Source organism: Python bivittatus, unplaced genomic scaffold (genome assembly GCF_059951505.1).
Source record: "Python bivittatus isolate LINGU-HERP-01145 unplaced genomic scaffold, Pbiv_v1 ctg000210_np1212, whole genome shotgun sequence".
In the NCBI taxonomy this organism is placed as follows: domain Eukaryota; kingdom Metazoa; phylum Chordata; class Lepidosauria; order Squamata; family Pythonidae; genus Python; species Python bivittatus.
The window spans coordinates 4,763,570-4,784,501 of NW_028277053.1; the positions used below are offsets into that span (position 1 = coordinate 4,763,570).

Here is a 20,932-nt window from a genome sequence, read left to right on the forward strand (position 1 = left end):
TTGAAATTCATAATTAACAAAGACATAAAACTCAAAAAGTTTGGCTCTTTGGGGAGCAAGAGGGAAGAGAGCAATGGTTGTGTTTGTTTATATACAGATGAGATACTGACTAGAAAATACAAGTCACTTCTAATGCTCTTTTTGAAGAGGGACATGAAATTAAATCTGTACATTCAACTAGGTACTTTGCAGTCAATTTACTGACTTTTTAAGAAAATACAACTTTTCTATCAGCAATCCATGCTTGAGTGTATGAAAAGAGACCCGACTGGTCTGCGCATCCAGTATTGTCCTCTCTGGTATTTAAAGGATTTGCAAAAATCTTCAGAGTACTGTAGAGCACAAGTGGAAACAGATTCTCATCACTTAATATCAAGGAGGTGTTAATATATTTTTATATATAGTATTTTACAGACCAAAATAGTACACACCTTAGTTAAAAGGGTTCAAACATTTTCTTTTTTTATTACAACTGTCAAATGCAATTCACCAGTTAACTCAGGAAATTAGGAACACTTTTTATATATATTTATAGATATTTCCATGACTGCCGTTTACAGAGAACTGTTCTATACTCCCTTAATAGCCAGAATACAAGCCAACAGGGAATGGGAGCTGAACAAGAATCCTGCCATATTCTTGAGCAGTTCCCATGCAAGGAGAGCTTACCAAGGGAGCCGTGCTCTACAAGATTTTTTAAAATAAAAATTTGCAAAGTCACCCCCACAAACCAAATAAAAAGGAAAGAGAGAAAGAGAGAAATTACATATTTGGTCACTATTTACAAACAGCCAAGTAAATGTTACCGATAGGAAGTGGAAGAAAAGGGGTTTCTGGGAACGGCAGCCATTCACAAAACAGGTAACAAGAAAACACTTTGTTTATCAAGATGCTGCTGCACCCCTGCTGTGGCGGCGGCGGCTGGAATGCTCCCACGGCCAATTTTGCTGCATCCAGAAGAGAAGAAAGAAAGACTTACAATATCCTCATAAACTGGCAAAAAGGAAAAAAGGAAGCCACTGAGTCCTCGGGCCCAATTATCCCTCTCCCCTCCCCATTCCGGCCATCAATTTGAATCATTGTGGAAATCTTCTGGCTCATATTTATTTTTAAAAAACTTTTTTTAAAAAATCCAAAGAGTCCAGGATGAGCCACTCCAAGAAAAACAAACTTATCTCTTGCATTCTATTTGCTATTGCATGAACAGGAATAACAGATAAAATAAATTTTTCAGAAACAAAATGTAGCAGTTTGAGCGGCAGTTTTTTTTTAAAAACGTTATTTTAATTCCCTTGCCCACAAAATTAAGCATTTCCTTCTTGATCTCACAGCAACATTACATTCCAGGGAGGGGGTGAGAAGGGGTGAAAATACAGGGTATAAACAGTCAAATCACAATAGGAAACTTATTTTCTCCCAAAACAGATTACGTCGCATTTAATCCTCCTCCTCGCCTTCATCATCGGCCTCTCGTTTTCTCTTCTCTCCCCGTGCTTCATCTGTGAAAGCAAGGGGTTGCAGGGTCAGAATGAGGGGACCATTTCTTTGGCTTGCAAACTACCCCCCCCTCCCCGCAGGTCTGATGCCTGACCATGTGCAACCCTGCCTGCTGTTACTCCTCCTACAGGAGAGATTCTCTGGTCAGGGCAAAGTGTTGCAAAGTGAGGAAGTCCTCACACCCCACATCCGACCTACTGATGTTTAGCGTGATTTCTACGTGGGCAAAGGCCAGGGCAGCCATGAGCGAAGCAGCTTCCACCACCAGCCAGATTCAGCAGCACCCCTCCACTCCCACTTTCTGGTGGGACATGGGGAGTAAAGTTTCACTCCACAACCTTTGTAGTACCGGGGGCACACAGTGGTTGAAACTTGTTAGCTAAGCATTAAAAGCAGTGCACCATTTCCCCACATAAAATATGTACAAAGAAGAGGGGTGAAATGAAAACATTAACCCAGAAAATATTAACCCAGAACCCAAAAATAGCCTTTATGGACTATTTTTTACGCTTTTAATTTTAAACATGGTTTTCTTTCAGAACATAAGAAGTGACATAGAGACTATTGTCTGAATTTAGCAGCCACTCATGTCAAGAAGAAACCTCTAGATGATGGACTGGTTTTTGACTGTGCTGAATATGACTCTCAGTTTTATGCAATTATAATGTAAGGTGTTGGCATTAATTTGTTTGATATTTGTTTGTTTTAATTCCAGCTGCATATTGGAGAGTTGTAGGCTGCTCAGGAGTTGGTTGACTAGACCAGCCTATAAGCCCTGTAGTCAATAAATAAACTAACTTTTCTCTGAAGAAGTTCCTGGTCCCACCAAAGAGCAGCTGCAGGTCTTGTGTATCTCACTTTTCCTCTTAAGAGCTCAAGGCATCTTCTATGGAAGCCTCTCCTAATTTTCTCCCCATAAGAACTTCCCTCTGAGGGAGGGGTTGGCTGATGGGGAGAGGCAAGCTTAGGATCACCAAGCAAGCTCTCTGGTTGAGGGATGATCTGAACCTGGCCTCCCTGGTTCCAGTTCAAGAATGTAACCCCATCCCGGTGCAACCTTCAACCTCTCAGATCTGTCACAATTCAGCCTTTAAAGGAGGGCAGAGGTTTTCCCAAGGTTTGTTCTGCACATACCAGCTTCTTCATCCTCCTCTTCATCATCTACTTCACCATCATTATAACCCTCTTCATCCTCCTGCAAAACAGAAAAGGCAAATGTGTTTTATTGCAGTCTAGAATTTGTCTAAACTGGAAAAGCTACTTTGGTTTGGAAGAAGAAATGCCGTGACAAACACTTGGATATGACACAATTATCTGCTCTAGCTGATCACAGATCCCACCACCCTTCACTCCAAAGCAAGATGCCTGCAGCTGATTTCTCATCCTCAATTATTACATTCTTACCTCCTCTTCTCCACTCACATCCTCCTCTTCTCCTTCCTCTTCCTCCTCTTCCTCCAATTCATAGTCCCCTAACTGAGCCTCTTCATCATATTCCTCTTCTATAAAAACAAAAGAAAAAATCAAGCCAGTTTATCACCTGATCCACTGAGAGGAATCCATCCTATCTTCTTGTGGGCTCCCAAATCTTTGCTTGGTCTGTCCCAGGCCATAAAGTGCAAGAGCAACATTGCATTCAGAGCAGGATCAAGCCCTGAACTTTTGCAGGAGGAATAAAGGAGGGTAGCACTGAGCAAGTACAGAAATACCAGATTCCCATTCTCCCACTCACCCTCCTTTAGCTATCTTGATTCAAAGTTGGGGCTACCAATTAAGTGTCTGTACTCTGCATCTAAGAGATTAAGATCAACCGGAGCCTACACTGGGGATCCAAGGGCTATGCAAGGCATTTTGTGCTCAAAAAGGAGATGGGCCCCAAAGGCAGGAGAGAAGTATTTAATGAGATAAAGAAACAAATAAATATTCTGTCTCTGGCAATGATCAAAGTTGCTTCTAGGACACTCAAAAGGAAGACAAAGGAAGTTCAGCAAACAGAGCATATGTAGCTCTGACACTCTCACCAGAGGCAAATTGAAGGGGAAACGCCCCAAACCAGCTAAATATATTTAAAACAAGCAAAAACACTTGCTTTTGTCATCAAGTGGAACATTTGAGAAAAGAAGTGAGGGTCAGTTCCAAATATTTCTGAAGTTTAGCTTAATTAATGCTTACATTTCTATTATTTGCATATTTTTCATTTGTCAACTTTATTTCTAGCTCTAACCTTTCAGAGATAACTGACCTGCAATGAAACTGCCTCTCCATTAACCTTAACTGCAAAATGAGGATAGGGTTCCCACAATCCCAAGGTCAATCACCAATGGTTCCTTAGCTACATGCTGCACACCTCTGCAATGTGTGACATGGCATGCAGCTAAAGCCCTGCATCTAGGATTGCGGCAAAGGGATCTACGATACCAAAGAGAGCATGAATGTAAGAACCACCCTTTGTATTGGATCCAAAGGGGTCCATCTACTTGAGTAGTCACTGATTTTCAACAGGAGTCATGCCTGAAACCTGTTGGAAACTTAGAATCAGGATGTACATCATTGGTGGTTTTTTCTGGCTTCTCTTCGTCCAATTTATTATAATCCTCTTGAAAGCATTCTGTAAGAGTGGCCATTATCATATCCAGGAGTTGTGTTTCCAATACGTTTAAAGAGGAGTAGAATCAACATTTAGGTGCTACCTCTGATATTCAGTGGTCCCCTTATATGTTTACCCCACCATTCCAGTGCAAGATGCCAATATTCATCCTATCTGGTGGCAAGGAGAAGTGGAGGGCACTGGAATCCAGGAATTTTTCAGGATTCATTCTGTCTCCCGCCTCCGGGGCAAACTGGAGTGCCATGAACTGCTATAGATTATTCTGTGAATAGTTTCACTGCATCAAATAGGACAAAGATATGGAGTTTTGTTCTTGGGAGTCAACCTCAAGCTAGCGATCAAGGTCACACACCATCCTCCTCCTCCTCCTCTTCATCATCTAGGCCTTCCACATAGCCTTCTGCATCCGAATCAGGGGCCTCTTTATCGTCTCGATCGTAGCCATCCAGATATGTGAGTTGAGGGAGAAGTTTGAAGACATTGTCTCTGTAGTCATTCAAGTTAGTGACCTCACAATTGAAAAGATCTAAACTCTTCAGGTTTTCTAACTTCTCCTGAAAGACAAAGGAAGGGGTTCATTTCCAACCCTCAGCACTGTGCCAGAATTATAACAAAGCAAATTATTACAAACTCTAGCTTCCAAATATGTAATCAAAAGTTTTCTTAAGCAGAGAGATTGTCTCAATCTAGTGACCAAGAACTCACAACATGCCCATTTGGGGAGGATCAGAATTGGCCTACAAGAGGTCTTGGAGGTAGCCACATTCAGGTGGGCTGGATTTAAGTTTCACTTAAAGCCACAGGCAGTCTTTGCAAGACAGCTGTCTAAAGCCCAAGAATGAACAAACACTGGCTGGATCATGTCAAGGTGTACCAAGAATTTTAAATCTCATGAAGGAAGCCTTCTCCTGTTTGTTTCCAGACTACAGACATCATCTCTTTAGACAACTACCAGAAGGAGATGCAGAAACCTACAACCAATTCTGCAGATACTCCCTTGTCAAGCCATAAATAAAGGCAGGAAAGAGTAACATACCATAGCATTTATTATTATGAAAGCCAGTGTGGTGCAATGTCTGTGATGTTGGGAGTAGGAACAGGGAGACCCAGGTTCAAGGCCACCTTCAGCCACAGAAGCTCACGGGATGACTGGGCCAGTGTCACTCTTGTCAGCCCAACCTACCCCACAGGGGGGCTCTTATGGTGGAAAAATAGGTTTCATACTGTGATAGAATGGAATTATGAAGGCCGAGCTCAGGGAGACAAACATTTTCTTAGCTCGCCAGAACCGCGAGAGGATGAGACTGGCACCTCCCTGAGGAATTCACACTGTTGTGGCTGGAGGACTTTGGGAAATGGGGTTTGAGTCTGGGAAGATTCTTGCTAGAGGTTGTAGCTAATAAACATAGCTGGACTGAATTGGCATGGTTTCTTGGAGTTCCTTGGGCTAGGCCTGACACATACTATGCTCAAATATCAGTGCGTACCAGATACAAATACCAAATACTGAAGTCTCTTATCTATTCGTGTCAGCACTGAAAGGGCTTCTATTAGATTAAAATAATGGAAATGCTCACTCCCATTCGAAGGGGAAGAGGCTGCCAAACGCACCACGCAGTACCAGAGTTTTATTGTTCCATCTTTTATCACCTTTTTGCTTGTATACTTTTGGTTTTAAACCATGTTGACTCTCAGCAGAACGACACACATGCTGCAAACGAAGTGTGACAGTGTGCTATCTGGAGGCCACAAGCAGACCTGAAAACGTTGCCTGTCACAATGTTAGTCACATTTCAGTCCAGCTATTCACAGGGATTGGAAAAGGAGGACAATAGTGGCACCCCAGTTTGGGGGATGGCCACTGTCCTTCCTTCAGCTTCTATGTTCAGAAGAGGCGTCGCCCCATCCTGACCTGCCACCTCACTTGAAGCTCTCCATGTTTCTATGGCCCTCCTTTATTTTCTGGCTCGTCCACAGAAATTGTTTCTATGGAAATGTCTAGAAATGTGAAGGGTTAAGGAAACTACTCTTTTAAGTTTACAAAAAGGAGGGAAAGGGGGAAAACACTACCTGGCAAACTGAAGGAACTATGGAAAACCACAAGAATCTTTTAAAAATGCAACACCAGTATGAAGACTACGCAGCCAAGGGACACAAAAGTGCAGAGCAGGGGAACATACCCTGAGCTAATTTGGAAATGTCTCCTACTCCACTGAAAAATACAGAAATTTGCTCTTTTTTGTGGGGAAAGGAAGGGCCATAAAAATGCAAGGGTGACTGAAATTGCCTTTAAAGTACTTGAGTTTATACTACATATCTTTTGCCCATTTCATCTTCTGGCTTACAGGCTTTTTTACCGCTCAGGAATGCGGTAGGCCTCAGGAGACATAATTAAAGGCAGTCAAGGGTGGGACACAGTGCAAGGTGTGATTAAGAAACCCAGACTCCTTGGTCACTTGGGCACTGCAGGTGGTCTGTGAAGGGGCCAGGGGACAGACGGAGCTGAGGAGCAGGCAGGAGCCAGGAGCAAGCAGGAAGGGCAAAAGAGGGTGCAGGGTGGGAGGCAAAGGTGAATGTGCAGCTACAATAACCACCTCAGGGGTATCCAAAACTGATAATCAGTCGTTACTTAAGAAGTCTGCATGGACTCACCAGAGGTTCTATTGTACTAAGATCCTTTATTTTGTTGCCACTTAGGTTTAGATGTGTGAGGTTCGGACACTTTTCTGCCAATACTTCCAGTCCTCCTGAGATTCTGTTGTCACTTAATTCGAGCTGAGGAGATAAATACTGATCCAATTAAAAAGACCCCCACAACTATGTTATTAATATCTTAGAATTATATAGCATTTGCTCTTCAGTATCTGTAGTAAAGACCTATCCTTGCACATATGTCACCTCACAGAGGACACATCCCTTTTCTGAGGCACCAACAATCTGAAATTCCACCCGGATCCCCCCAAAGAGAATGAATCAATCTAGAAGCTATATGCCGTTGTTCCAGATGCAAAGGGTTTAAGAGAGATTTTGAAGGAAGTTAAAACAGTGGTGTCACAAAGGTGCTTGGAGAAAGTGAAGAACTGAAGAAGCGAAAAAGAACAAAAGAGGAGAGGGAGCCTGGAGACGAGAGCGCGCCTGCGAAAGGTTTTGGAGGTGAAGTCACAGAGCTTGTGCTGAATCCAGAAATGGACTGGGAGCCAATGGTGGGATGAGGGAATTACATTGATGGGCATCAAAACAGCTGGACAAAGGAAAGCCAAGACAGGGGACAAATATAGCACCTGGAAGTCAAGATAAAGCTAAACAGGCAACATCTGGAGAGAGAAGGTGAGATGTGAGATGATCGATCAGTCAGTCAGTCAGTCAGTCACTCATTCCCAATAAGAGAACAAGGAAAGCCACAGAGCAATTATGGAGCAGAAAGGAAGGCAGAATGGTGAAAGAAAGGATATATGGGAAATGAGGGGATGTGATAAAGAAGCATGGAGAACCACATGCAGAGCAGAGAGACACTGACAAAGAAAGCAGCTGAATTAACACCTCCAGCGAGGTGGGGAGAAAAGCAAAAGGCTGCTGGAGGAAGGGCAATGAAACCAAAGCGTGAGGGCAGGCAGAGCCAATGGTTTCAAACTTAGCAATGAAGAGGAAACAAATTTTGAACACAGAGTGAGAAAAAGGAAGCAATGGGGCAGCTGGGCATCATCAGCAAAGAGTCAGGATGGTTCCAAAGGTGAAGTAGTTTTGGCTTGGCCAAGAAAATGCTACCAAGGAAGAACAGGAGTTGATGGTGGGCAGGGACAGCCAGTAGCTCTGCCATCTTCTAAACCTGCATGATAACCTGAGCTATCAAATGAGACAGAACTGGCAGTCAGTTCGAGAGCAGCATACGTAAAAGGAGGGTACAAATTGCAGAGCTCTTATAAACAAAAATTAGAAATGTTAGGAAATTTTTGCACTTTACACTTCACCATTAGATTATACCACCTTTATTAACAAAGATCCACAGCTTTGCTTTACTATTTTGTCACACAGAAACCTCCATTCAACATTGGGTTCAATGAACTTTTACATAAGTAATTATTTGAAAAGTCCTGTTTTTCTTCATAAAATAGCAAGGATTGGACATCTACATACCTTCTTAAGTTTGTTTAACTTTGGTAAGTTTGCAACTGAGGTGAGGCCTACATTGATTGTACTTAATAGTTCCAGCTCTTCAAATTCATCTGTGAGGCCTTCAATTTTTCCTTCATTTGACCTGCAGTTGTCAAGAACAAGTTCTTTTACCTGAAGATAGAAGTTAAATAAAATAAGGTTTAGTCGTATCATTTTCAGGTTAAATCACCCTTAGTTACAACCATCAGAAGTAGGAATGGCACCAGTGTCTACAACCATTGGACTTTCCAAGAAATAATTCTGCATTTAATTTATCAGACTAGCTTACATAGGCTTCATAAGATTCTACAGAGGCCTTGACCAGCTCATGCTGATCTTTTCTACGCTGGCTTCAAACCGACACCTATCTACAGTATTTGGGAGTTAAGTCCCACTGAATTTAAAAAGTCTAAGTTTCAAAGTGACTACAGAATTGCATGAAAGCTTCAGGCTACAGCAGAGTCACTGTGTAAAGGTGGAATAATTCATATTTATTTCAATTCAGCTCAATTCCGGCCACTGACCAATGTTCCACTCTGTATTTATTAAGGCCCATCGTGTAAAATAGCAAATGGGCCTAAACTGACACACTGGTGAGTATTAACTGGGTGGAATACTGACTTGGACTATCTTTGCTGGGTTAAAAAATATGTGTTTTTAGGCCAGCTATGCTTTCTCAGCAACAGTTTTCCAACCCAATTGTTATGGCAATAAAATCAAAGAATTCTCCCATGCTTGCTGTCTCTTGTACTCCTGGAAGAAAGGTGAATCATGAATATGACACAGCCCTCTTCCTCCCCTAGCTGAACTGCTGATGCTGGTAATGCTGTAACTCCAAACACATTGAAATTAACGGAAAGGAATTCCAAATGCGTTTTGAAAGGGAGAGCTGTTCGATCATTCGGAAAGAAAACTCTGTTGCAGTTCAGAGTACAATTGAACAAAATCGTTAGTTAGCTGGGCCACTTCTCAGCCTCTCCTGCTCTTTTTCAGCTTTTTTGAAAGTACAGACCTCCACTTCTTGCCATAGCGCTAAATCCTGGAATTTTGTTCTTTTGTTGAACTCAAAACTAATTTCACGAACTGGTTTCTCTGGAACTTCAGCGTTTTCACTTAAGTTTGCCATTCTGTATGTCAGGTCAGTCCTCACCTTTCGTCTTCTGCATTTCAGAATTATCAAGGTACTAACACTAACAGACAGAAGACTCGCATCTTTTCAGGAACATAAAATGCCTGGGACTTGGCTCTTCTTGCATGCATCTCACTTTTGTAAAATCCATATTGAATCAGATAGTATATAAATGGAATACATTAATAAATATTAGAATTGGAAAAACAAACAAACAAACAAACAGCAGCAATTAACTCTATGCTTTGCAGGAATATGATTCTCCCTCCATTGTCTTTCATGAAAACCAGAGGGCTGCGCTGCCATCAGCTGAGTGAGGGCCTATGTGCTATCTCAGCAAAAGATATTTGGAGAGTAACTGAATAGCAATGGGAGGGGGGGAGAGAAGACCAAACTCCCTTTAAGCCATCATAGTGCACAGTACGGGCATGCTCTCAGATAGAGCAACTGTCCAACTCTAAACTGGCAATATATGCTCCCAGCTGTCCAGTACCCATTTCTGTTCCTCTAGGCCAGTGTTGTCCAAACTTGGCCACTTTAAGATGAGTGGACTTCAACTCCCAGAATTAGTAGTCCCATAAAAATAGAAGATAACCAGCACTTTCAGCTGTATCTGGAAACCAACTGGTGGCCAATGGTGTGCTTCTGCTGAACCAGGACTGGCCATTCAACCATCAGGTAGCCACACTTTGAATTAGCTATGGCCTCTGAGTGGTCTCCAAAGGCTCTAGATCAGTGTTTCTCAACCTTGGCCACTTTAAGATGTGTGGACTTCAACTCCCAGAATTCCCCAGCCAGCATGGCTGGCTGGGGAATTCTGGGAGTTGAAGTCCACACCTCTTCAAGTTGCCAAGGTTGAGAAACACTGCTCTAGATCATGCTGGCTGGGGAATTCTGGGAGTTGAAGTCCACTCATCTTAAAGTGGCCAAGTTTGGACAACACTGCTGTAGGCAGAGGGATCTGAGTGTCATGGTCCTTGCTGCTGGAGGTGGAAAAAGCACGAGCATGGAATGCAGGATGCCTGGAAAGCTACAAGGTCCCAGTATGGCCCTTTTCCGATCTTGCTGATCCAGAGGAACAGAGAATATGCATAGCTGGGAAGCCATCAGCTCTGATTAGGAAGTTAAGATACTCTTCATTTTATGGCTTCCATCTACAGTTGACTTGCTCATCTATTTTGTGGCCTTGACTTTTCTATTAATTAAATTGAACTGTCCATGAAGATGTTCATATTCTATTCTTCATTTCCAGAGCATGCAAATTTCATGTTATTTCAAAATTTTGCTTTCTTGAATTTTTCATTTTGTTATTAGATCTGTAAACACCTTGAAAACAGTGCGGTCATTACTTGAAGTCAGCCCAGTTATAGAGTTAACAATTTGTTCAGATTGTCTTATTAATAAGTAAATCTTGCAAAGAGAAAATAATTTCAAATTCTTACTTCACAATGGTCTAGTTTACCTGATTGACTTCAGTATCTATATGTAACACAGAATCAAAAAGAATTGCAAAAACAAGAGGGAAATGAGATATTAGATTGAATTTGAAAATCTTGTAATATGTAACTTAGAGAAGCAATTGCTGGGCCTTATTACAAATTGCTGGTGAAGTATGAGTCAGAAACCAAATAGGTCAAAAACTGTAGGATTAAATGGATGCACAACTTGAATACAGTAACAGAGATGCAACAATAAGAATTTCAATGGAAAAACATTAAATTTACTCCAAACATTATACTCAGAGAAAACTGCTGTACAATGTTTTATTGTTGGTATTTTACCCCAGTTTTGATAGCCAAAATGGACAACTCATTCTAAAAAATGCTGGAAGTGGAATGAGCAAGTTGGACCATTTTTTCATATTTGGTGATTATGCTGTAAAGCTCAACAATTCTGGAAAAACAATTTACAACAGTATGGAACAAATCTTAAAAGCTGAATTTCCATTTTAACCTACAATACTCCTATTAAACTTCAAAGTATACTGAATTAGTTCCATATATGATAACTGCTACAAGGATACTATATGTTCTTACTGGAAAATTGTCTGATCCCTTCAGTGGAAGAATTGGCTAATCAAGTTGTGGGAATATGCTTTGAAGTCTGGAATAACTTTGTACCTTAAAAGCAAATTTGACAGATTTCAGCTTGAAATCATTCTCAGACTATAATCTAATACATGGATTGGTACCATACACAAAATTTGGCTTTATGCATAGAATCTATATTCAATTTTACGTAATACCTAAATCACAATAGATTTTTAGCAATATAGACTGAACTTACTACAGTATATAATTCCATTGAGTGATTTATATTGTGTTGACCATGGTTCTTAGTATTAATTTTTAGCTGAATAGTGATTTTTTTTATCCTTTAATGTGATGTGATATATATTTTGACTATTTACAACTAATTGATTATATATTGAAAAGCTGTAACCTTCATGATGGCTATAACCTCCACAACTTTTTAAAACCCCTGGTTTATTTATCTATATTATATTCTTTTATTTATTTGTTGTATTCTCTTTTGTATATGTTTACATATTTTCTTCAAAGTGCCCAACAAAAAAATTTAAAAAGAGTAAATCTTGCAAGATTAATCTTAACTCCTTTTCTGATTATGTAGCTTACATAGATTGTGGAAATTTAGAAGTAATATATCTTGATTTCAGTGAAGTGTTTGACAAAATACTCCATGACATTATGATTAGCAAGCTAGTTAAATCTTCTCTGGATAAACTGACAATTTAGCAGATGCATATCTGGCTTGAAATCTTTATTTAATAAACAGACATGAATTCTCCCCCAGCAAATTGGAGGGAGTGAAGTGAAAGTGAAGTGCCAAAGTCCAGTAGAAACTTCCCAAAGTATTGGGTCCCATACTCTGTAACATGATTAGTAAGTTAGATGAAAGGATCGAGGGAATGCTTATAATATTTGCCAATTACATAGTACTGAGTGGGAAGACAGAAGAAAACAGATACTAGGCTGGAAAAAGATCTTGGAATAGTAGCTGCTTGGAAACTGACTTCAAGTCAGCAGTATGACAGGGTTGTAAAGAAAAAGTCAAGTGTAATTTTAGCTTATATTAATAAAAGCACCTGAGTCCTGAGCCCTGTTTTGGGCACCACAGTTAAAAAAGGGTCCATAAAAACTGTAACAGGATCAGAGAGAGAGACTGAGAATGGAGAGACTAGAAACTAAATCACACGAAGAGAAATTAAAACAACTGTTAATAGCTTTAAAAAGAGAAGACAAGGGAAAATTTAATAGCACTCTTCAAACAGTTGAAAGGTTGTCACTCAGAAGCTTGTGACTTCTCTATCATTCTGAAGGAATGGATATAAGTTACAATAACTGTAATTCCAACTGACTGTCAGGAAAGAAAACTACTAAGAGTAGGTTGACAAGAGCCATTACCAAAGGGGATGACAGGATCTCCTTTACTGAGTATGAGCAGATACCAGACACCATCAGGGATGTTTTAATTTGGATTTCTACACTCAAGCAATGGGTTGGACTTGAGAGCCCAATGCAATCAATACATGTCAGCCTGTAAGGGTGGATGCTACGGAAGGGTTCAAATCTAATTATTAGCAATAACATTCTAATGCTACCAGCCACCTTTAAGAGCATCAAAGCAGCATATAAACCAGAGTCTGCGTTTAAACACCCCTGGGTAGCCACTGGTGCACTATAAGCTAATTGGCTGCTCCGCCTCTTCTCTAGGCTAAGGCCTACTTCTTGGTCCTTCAAAATTGTCATAGCCTATAAAACTGTTTGCCAGAATCAGTCTGGGGAAGGACAAGGGCACCTGATCCCCCCTCCATGCCATGCCGCTCACTGAGATCAGGCACAGGCAACCCACAGCTTGCCTCTGCTTGTAAAAGCCTGTTCCGCAACAACTGTGGGGTTTGTGCTTCTTCCTCCCTCCTACCCTACTCTGCCTCTGCTGTTGCTGTTTCTGCAATGCAACCGCTAACAGACTCCACCTGGGTGGCCTGAATAGCTGCTCTGGCAGCCTGTGTGAGGACTCTATGGTTAGCCAAAGCACTCTTGAAACGATTCCCACTCTGGCTCACAAGGACTAGAGAGGCTGAGGACTCTATGACTGACCATAGAAACACCTGTCAGAGCGGCTGTAAGCATTTGCAGGGCCTCACTGAATCCTAGGGTTGGAAGGGACTTTGGAGGTCTTTCAGTCCAGCCCCCTATCAAGGGCAGGAATGCTCAGAGCATCCCAGACAAATGGCTGTCCAACCTTGGCCTGAAAAGCTCCAGGGATGGAGCCTGGCCCCCATGACTCCAGGAAGCAGGCGGCTCTGCTGCTGAAGAGCCCTCACGGTCAATAAGGGTATAGGCGCTGGGGAAAGAAAACTTAACTGCTCCAAAGATTCTGAGCGTGTGAAGGAGTATTGTTTACATGTACATCGACCAACATACCCCATGTGCAATTTTGAGGCTCCAAACAGTTGCCATGCATGAATTAGAAATATTTTATAAAAAATGTTACGCCACAATGAGACAATTAAGCATACTGTTTATACATCTTGAAGAATCGCCCAACAGAAGACACAACTTTCATTTTAGATCCCAAACCATTACAGCCTCCCATGGATCAAGCTGCCAATTTTAGATGAACTTCAATGAAAGTCCATACGCTGCTACAGAAATGAGTGAATTCAGGCTGGCTTCTAGTTTTTACTATTCTAAAATCTCCTTTACAACAAGATCCAGCATGAGTTATTTTTTATCAGGGGAATTTTGGTCGAGTCTGCTGCATCTTCTCACTGTTAATGTTGATGTCTTTTATCATAGGTTATGTTGCTGTTCATGGGTACTGTCACCCTCAAATACTCAACATTAAAAATTAATGAAATATGGGTTGTTTTCTGAGAATTATGTAGGCACGTTTATTGGTTTTGTCCGTTTCTAAGCAGACCCCTTTCTATAAGAATTTCAAGGTAGCAGGAAAATGTGCTCACTTCTTCTGCACTTTTGAACTGTTCAGAGGGCCTCTGCTATTTGGAAGAAAAGTGGATTGAACCTATTCAGATATGTATTCAGACTACATTAATTTTCCAAAGACAACAGTTAGCAGAGAGTTTACTTTCCTTTCACCTATCTATAAAATATGGTTGAATCTGGATTTGGATCCAAGTCACATGGATGTAATTTTCAGAAGCAAAATAATAATTTTTTCTTATGCTCTAACATGGCATGTCTAAACTCACCAACTTCAGAACTAGTAAATACTAAAAGGCATACTATATGCAGACAGGATGGAGGCACCAGGAAAAAAAGAATACTCATTGGCTAAGTTTAGAAAGCTACTGCCCAAAATATGGAGGCAAGAAAAATGTTCAGTTGCACTAGAATCTGGAACACACTGCAACAACAGTATAATACTAACAAGCTACTTCTGTACTACTAGAAAGTAGCCCTAAAAGGTCCCCCCCCCTTCTTTAACAACATTGCAAACTGTGGTTAAGTGGCTGAAGTGATGGACTGGGAGTAGGGAGCCCCAGGTTCAAGTCTTCACAGGACTGTTGTGGGGAAAAACTAGAGGAGTTCCCTAAATTCATGGAGGAAAGATAAGATAAATTAACAAAATAAGGTCCACAGACAAATTTGAGAACTGCACAGCTTGTTGTTGTTACAGACCCATCCCCAAGATGGGAGATGACAGGGTGACTTTTCACTAATATCTCACTGAGCTACAAGTGTGTTGCTACAGAAACACAATGGATGGGCACAGGGAATCCTAGAAAACCTCCACATCCCTCAGCCCCAAATGAATGCAGAAGGCAAGGCCTCCCAATCCCACCACATTTCAAATGCTCTTAAACATAATGCCCTATCAAGCTCTGAATGAAATCACATTCTCACTAGATCAAGTGAGCCTGAATGACTTGGGACTTTGATGCCTTAAGGACCACCATGTGTTTCTCCTTCCAGAACTGGAGCCCTTCCAGATCTCCTGGGCATTAGAGAAAGGCAAGTGCTTAATAAAAGTAGGTTCTACCTGGAGCAGACCTTTTCAGACATTTGGAAAAAAATCAGGCTATTGAAGGCCATTTGCTGAATATTTTGAGCTTGATGTATGTTCAATGCTATCTCTTTTGCTGGCTGTTTGCTATATTGTTTTGATACTAATTTCTGGTACATTACAGCTTTGTTTTCAAGTTGTTTATGTAGTGAGCTGTTCTGAGTCCACCTGGTGGAAAGAAGGAGAATTTAAGTATCTGAAATTACATATTTAAAAACAAAACTCCGTGTGATTTTGGTGATCCTGAATGCACCTTACTTGCATTCACGGAAGTCTGCACCCCCATCTCACCCTCAATTGTTTTATCATTATATAATTAACCAATGTCTTTTGTAGATCAGCAGGATTACAAGACTGACAGGATAATCCTGTTCACAGCTACTTAGAAACAAGTCCCACTGAATTCAACAAGATTTACTGCCAGGAAATCAGAGACAAATTTCAACCTCAAGAGCTCAGAAAAGCTCATCAGAGTGAGGAAAGCCGTTATGAGTAAAATAGATGCAAAATTGGTACGTGTTTTTTTAAACAAACTAGCGAACTGCACCAATTTACCACAAAGCCAGGAATTAACACAGAAGGTATCATGCCCTAGACTAAGTAACAACTTTCAGCTTTACTTCTGAGTGCAATCCTCTGGATTTTCAGCAAAATTTACATGAGAACTGTGTTCAGAATGTCAATATTCCTGCTGATTTATAGTTCACCCAATTCTTTTTAATTAATTGCACACATTTTTTAATTATTGTAAAAAAAATCCCAACAATCTCCAACCTAATAATCAATACAAAGAATACCAGGAAAAATTTTCAATGAAAGTTTTATTGAACATTTAACTAGGCTGCTTTAACACATTTTAGGCCAACTTTTATGTAAAAAGTAAATACTTGGATTTAGCAAAATTCGTAAGAGTAATAAATGAAAATGTTGATACCATCAACCTACATTATCCATGTGTGAAAAGTCACATTCTAAGAAAGTTCTAAATAGCTGAATTTCCCTATTTCCTTCTGACTGGGGCATTTCCCGCCCCCCCCATCCACTTTTTGTACCTACGTATCTTCTCTATGAACTGAGTCCCTCAATGAAGTATCAAGCAGGAAGTAAGCTAGGAGTTTACAGAATACAGTGAAGTCATCTCGACACAATACGACCCCCACAAATGCACATTACACAGCTCTAGAATTGTTGAGGGAAAGACAAACGGAGCCACAGCAGTCAGTTATTTCTGCAGCATTTAAGAGTCCGGAGAAGAGGGGCCCTTCCGAGGACAGCCTCGCCTCGCCAAGGCTCCCCTCCGGTGAGGAAAAGCCCATTACAGGAGAGAAGGAAAACGCGACCTGCCCTCACTCGGTACCTGCTCTTGCGCGGTCCTGCAAGCGAACGCCTGTTACGCGGAGGAGCCGACCTGTCGGGGGGCGGTAACCGCGGCCGGAGGAGGAGAAGACTAGCCGGGGTTGGGGCGGGGGGCTCTCCCCGCGGAGGGCCCTCGTGCACCGAACCGCCTCGCAACGCAGGGCCCGGGCATCCCCGCCTATCCAGGCCCGCCCCCCCCCGCCTCGCCTCGCCGCGGGGCTCCGCGGCCCCCTCGCCGAAACGCCCGCCGCCGCCCGGCCGCCCAGGAAGGCCCCCGCGCCCATCTGCACGCGCGCCTCGCGTCGGCGACACCGGCGACAAAATGGCAGCCCTGGAGAGCGACTGTCACGCCAGGTTGGGCGAAGGCGGCGGCGGCGGGCCAGAGCGCCCCCGGCTCCGAGGCCGCCCGATCTCCGCCCCCCGTCCTCCCGGAGCGGAGCGGCTGGCGGGGGCAAAGGCGGCCATCCGGGCGCGCGTTCCGCAGGGCGCCCCGAGAGCCGCGGGAGGCGCCGGGCGGGGGCCTTCCGCCGCGCCCCGGCCAGGAGCGCGAAGCCGCCCGGCAGGCCGCGTCCCCTTCATTTCCTCCGCCGCCGGGGAGGGACCGGTCCGGGGACTCCCTCGCCGCCGCGGCAGCCGTTCTTCCCGCTGCGGTCGGCGGGGAAAAAGATGGCGCCGTGTCCTACTTCGGGGCGGGCGTGCGGCTGGCGCGGCGGCGGAGGCCGGCTTCGAGGGGGCGAGCGCGCCCCGCGCGGCGTCCGGGCCCGACCGGCGGCGGCGGCGGCCTCGGCCTCCTCGCCGTCCGCCCCGCGAACGGGGGCGGAGGGGGGGCGCGGGCTTGGCCTCGCGGCGGCTCCCCGCCCCCCCGCCGGCCGCATCTCCGGCGCAAGGCAGCCTCGCGCGAAGGGCAGGCGGGCAGGCCGGCGAGGCGCCTCGGCGGGAGGCAGGTGGCGGGCGGGGGCCGCGCCGCGATCCCGGCTCTTACGTAAGGGCCCCCGCCTCGCCGGAGGAAAACATCGTCCCCGGGGTGGGGCCGGGCGCGCTCGGCAGGCGAAGCCCCAACTCCGGGAACCATCGCGCTGCGCCCGGCGCCCCCCGCAACCTTAGTTTCTCCTTGGGCGGAGGACGCGGCCCCTCCGCCCGCGCGACTTCCGCGGAGAAGCGCCGCCGGCCCGGCCCGGCCCGGCCCGGCCGTGGCTCCGCGGACAAAGTTTCCCTTCCAGGCAGCCTCCCGCAGCATCCCAAGTTCGGCCCGCGCGAGCGAGCGAGCGAGCGGGGGCCGCCGCCGCCGCCCCCTCCCCCCTCCCGCCCTCCGGCTGGGGCGCGCGGGGCCGGGCCGGGCCGGGCCCGCCGCGAGCGATCGGCGGCAGCCCGCGCCCCCCGCCGCCCCCCGCCGGCCCTGCCCCAGCCGCACATCTGGGGCGGGGGAGGAAGAGAAAGGGCGCGTTCATGAGGACTACAAAGTTGCAAATATGGCTCCCCGGCCAACCTCGCCTGATCCGCGGCGCAGGGGCGACCCATCCGGCGGGCGCCCGCAACTTGCGGGCGGCCGCGGCCCCCTCGCCGGCGACCCCCACCCCCGGGGGGCGCTCCGGGCAAACTCCGCCGGCGCGCGGGGCCAACTCGGCCGCCGGCCCGGCTTGGGCGGCGCGCTCTCGTTCTTCCGCCCGGGCGACGAGCCCCGCCGCCCCCTCCGGAGACCGGGGCGCCCTCCCCCCGGCCTCGCGCCCCCCGGGCACGGACCGCCGCCCGCGCGGCGCGCGCGCCCCGTGGGCACCTCAAGGGCAGCGGCGCAGCACCCGCGACGGCAGCTGGCAGGACGGCGCCCCCCGCGCGGCGCTCCGCGGAGCGGCCCCCCGCGCGCCTCGCCTCGCCTCGCGGCCCCCGGTTCTCCCGCCGCCCCCGCGGAGCCCCCCGCCGCCCCGCGCCGGCTTACGTCGGAGGGCGTCCTGTTCCGCAGCTCTAAGTGGATCCTTTTCTTCATGTCCATGTCCCCGATTCCGCGGGAGGCTGCCTGGCTCCGCCGCGCCGCGCTCCGCTCCCTCTTTTGTATTGACACCGGTGGCACCAGCAGCGACCCCCCCTCCCGCCCCCCCGACCAAAGCCAGCGCGCGAGGCGAAGAGGGACTTTGAGCGCTCAACCAGCTCCACTCGGAATCCCCCAACGCGGCCAACTAGCGCGCACACTAACGTGATCGCTGCGGGGGCGGGCGCTCCGCGAGAAAAGGCTCCCGCGTGACGGACGGGCGAGGAGGCCAACCGGAGGGCGGGGAAGGCTGGGCCGGCGCGCGGCTCACCAATGGGAAGGCGCGATAGGCCGGCGGGGGGACCGCCCGGTCTCCAACGAGGGAGCTGCGGACCAGTCGGCGCGAGCTGCGGAAGGAGCTGGTGGATGGTCGGCGGCGGGCCGGCCGCGGCTGAGCCGCGGCGGGCGGGAGTCTTCGGGGGCGGGCCGGGCGCCGCCTGCCGGTCCGCGGAGCCCTCCGTCCGCCTCGTAGGGGAGCGCCGGAGCGGCTGAGGCGCCGCGGCGGGACGGGCGACGGAGCAGCTGCGCGCGACGGCCGAGCGGCTTCGGGAGAGACCCGCTTGCGGCCGGAGCTCGTGGGGCTCTCTCGGCCGGGAAGGCAGAGTGGCGCGGGGGCCCGCCTCGAGGAGCGGGCCCCCCAGCCGCTTCTCTGGCGAAGCGACGCAGCAGCCTCCGGCTTGGAGCCGCCCCCGGACCGCCCCTCGGGAGAGCCCCGAACGGAGGACGGGCCGGCCGCTGCGGGGCCTGGTAACCGCGGTGACGGGCGGGCTGAGCGCGGGGAGCCGGGGCCTGGGCGGGGGCGCTCGTCGGAGGGGAGGCCGATGCAGGAGGCCGGAGCTGCCGGGACTTCCGGAGCGGGAAATGGTCGGGAGAGCCGGGGCGCTGAGACGACGGACGGCCTCGCAGGCGCCTTTCCTCCTGTCCGGGGGCGCGACGGAGAACCGCGGGGGGCCTCGGGGGTCTGCAGCAGCTGGCGTGGCGTGGCGTGGCGTCCCCCCCGTCCAGCTCGGTCAGCGCGTCTGTCTTAAGAGTGGGGAGTCCTCTTTCTATGGGGGGAGCGGGAAAGCCTGGCGGAGGCCGCTTTTCCTCCCGTAGCGCTGGGGACGTTGCCGGTCCGCCGGCCCGGCCCGGCCCAGCGCTTGAAACAGGCAGGGCCATACAGGGCTGCTTAGATTAGGAGTGGGACTAATCTAAAATGTTGAGCTTTATTTACCAGCTTTTCTGGTTAGCAGAGTGTTGTTCTGGAAGGATCGGTGGGATGCCAACTGCCGTTACTGTTTGCTGATAAGGTTAACTACTACTATACAGTAGTTATTGTGCATTGACCCTGATTCGGCAATAGGCACCCCTTCTGTTACAGGAGCAGCTTTTAGCGTGACTTCCAGTGATTTTGGTATCCCAGTCTTCCCCTTTCCTGACAGGGCGATAGGACAGTTCTGACCACAGCTTGGGCTGCCGGGTTCTTCTCACAAGAATTAACAGGGTAATGAGTCCCCCTAAATAGAAGAGCGCAAAGCTCTTCCAATAATTGTAGATACAAAAGTAAACACTCCCTCAAGTCAGGGTCAACTCCCAGTGTCTTCGCAGACACATCTATGTACTTTGTCTCTGAGCACTGCCTTCCATATGTTATTGCAACTTTTCATTCTGCCCTATAGCCCTGGGATTTCTTGGTGGCCTCCCATCTAAACGTTAACTAGGTCCAGCCCTATTTAATATTTCGCAGTCAGCCAGCTGGATGTTTGTATGCAGGCAGATCAGAGGCAGAGAATATGAACCATTCGGGAATCCTTGAGGTGGTTTTGCATCTTTCAAAGTCTGAATGAGCTCCCAGTGCCGTGAAATGCATTTCACTGGTGGTTGCAGAAACTGCTCTTGGGGCGCTAATAGAGCTGCTCCCACAGGCAAGGTGGAAAGTCGGCCTGTCTCTCCTGTTACTTAAGAACTGCTAACTGTTCCCAGTGCTTGGATATCAGATGGCAAAACCTTCATGTAATTTTCAGAAGGCAAAAGGCTTTACAGGATTTAATTGCTGGGACCAGAGATTGAAATAATTCAAACACTTCTGAAACTGTTTTGCAGCAATAAACTGTTTAAAAGACTACAGTAAGGC

The 20,932-nt window shown here is 46.8% G+C and overlaps 1 protein-coding gene across 1 annotated transcript; it reads right to left on the reverse strand.

Moving 5' to 3' along the window:
• Positions 1–21: 21 nt before the first annotated feature.
• Positions 22–18,932, reverse strand: ANP32A (acidic nuclear phosphoprotein 32 family member A). The gene is made up of 7 exons (XM_088139249.1): positions 18,730–18,932; positions 8,240–8,389; positions 6,758–6,880; positions 4,458–4,659; positions 2,902–2,999; positions 2,632–2,692; positions 22–1,499 (listed from the first exon to the last, which is right to left on the reverse strand). The coding sequence occupies exons 1-7, from the start codon at positions 18,781–18,783 to the stop codon at positions 1,438–1,440; spliced, it is 750 nt and encodes a 249-aa protein (XP_087995375.1). The 5' UTR covers positions 18,784–18,932; the 3' UTR covers positions 22–1,437.
• Between the last annotated feature and the right edge of the window lie 2,000 nt (positions 18,933–20,932).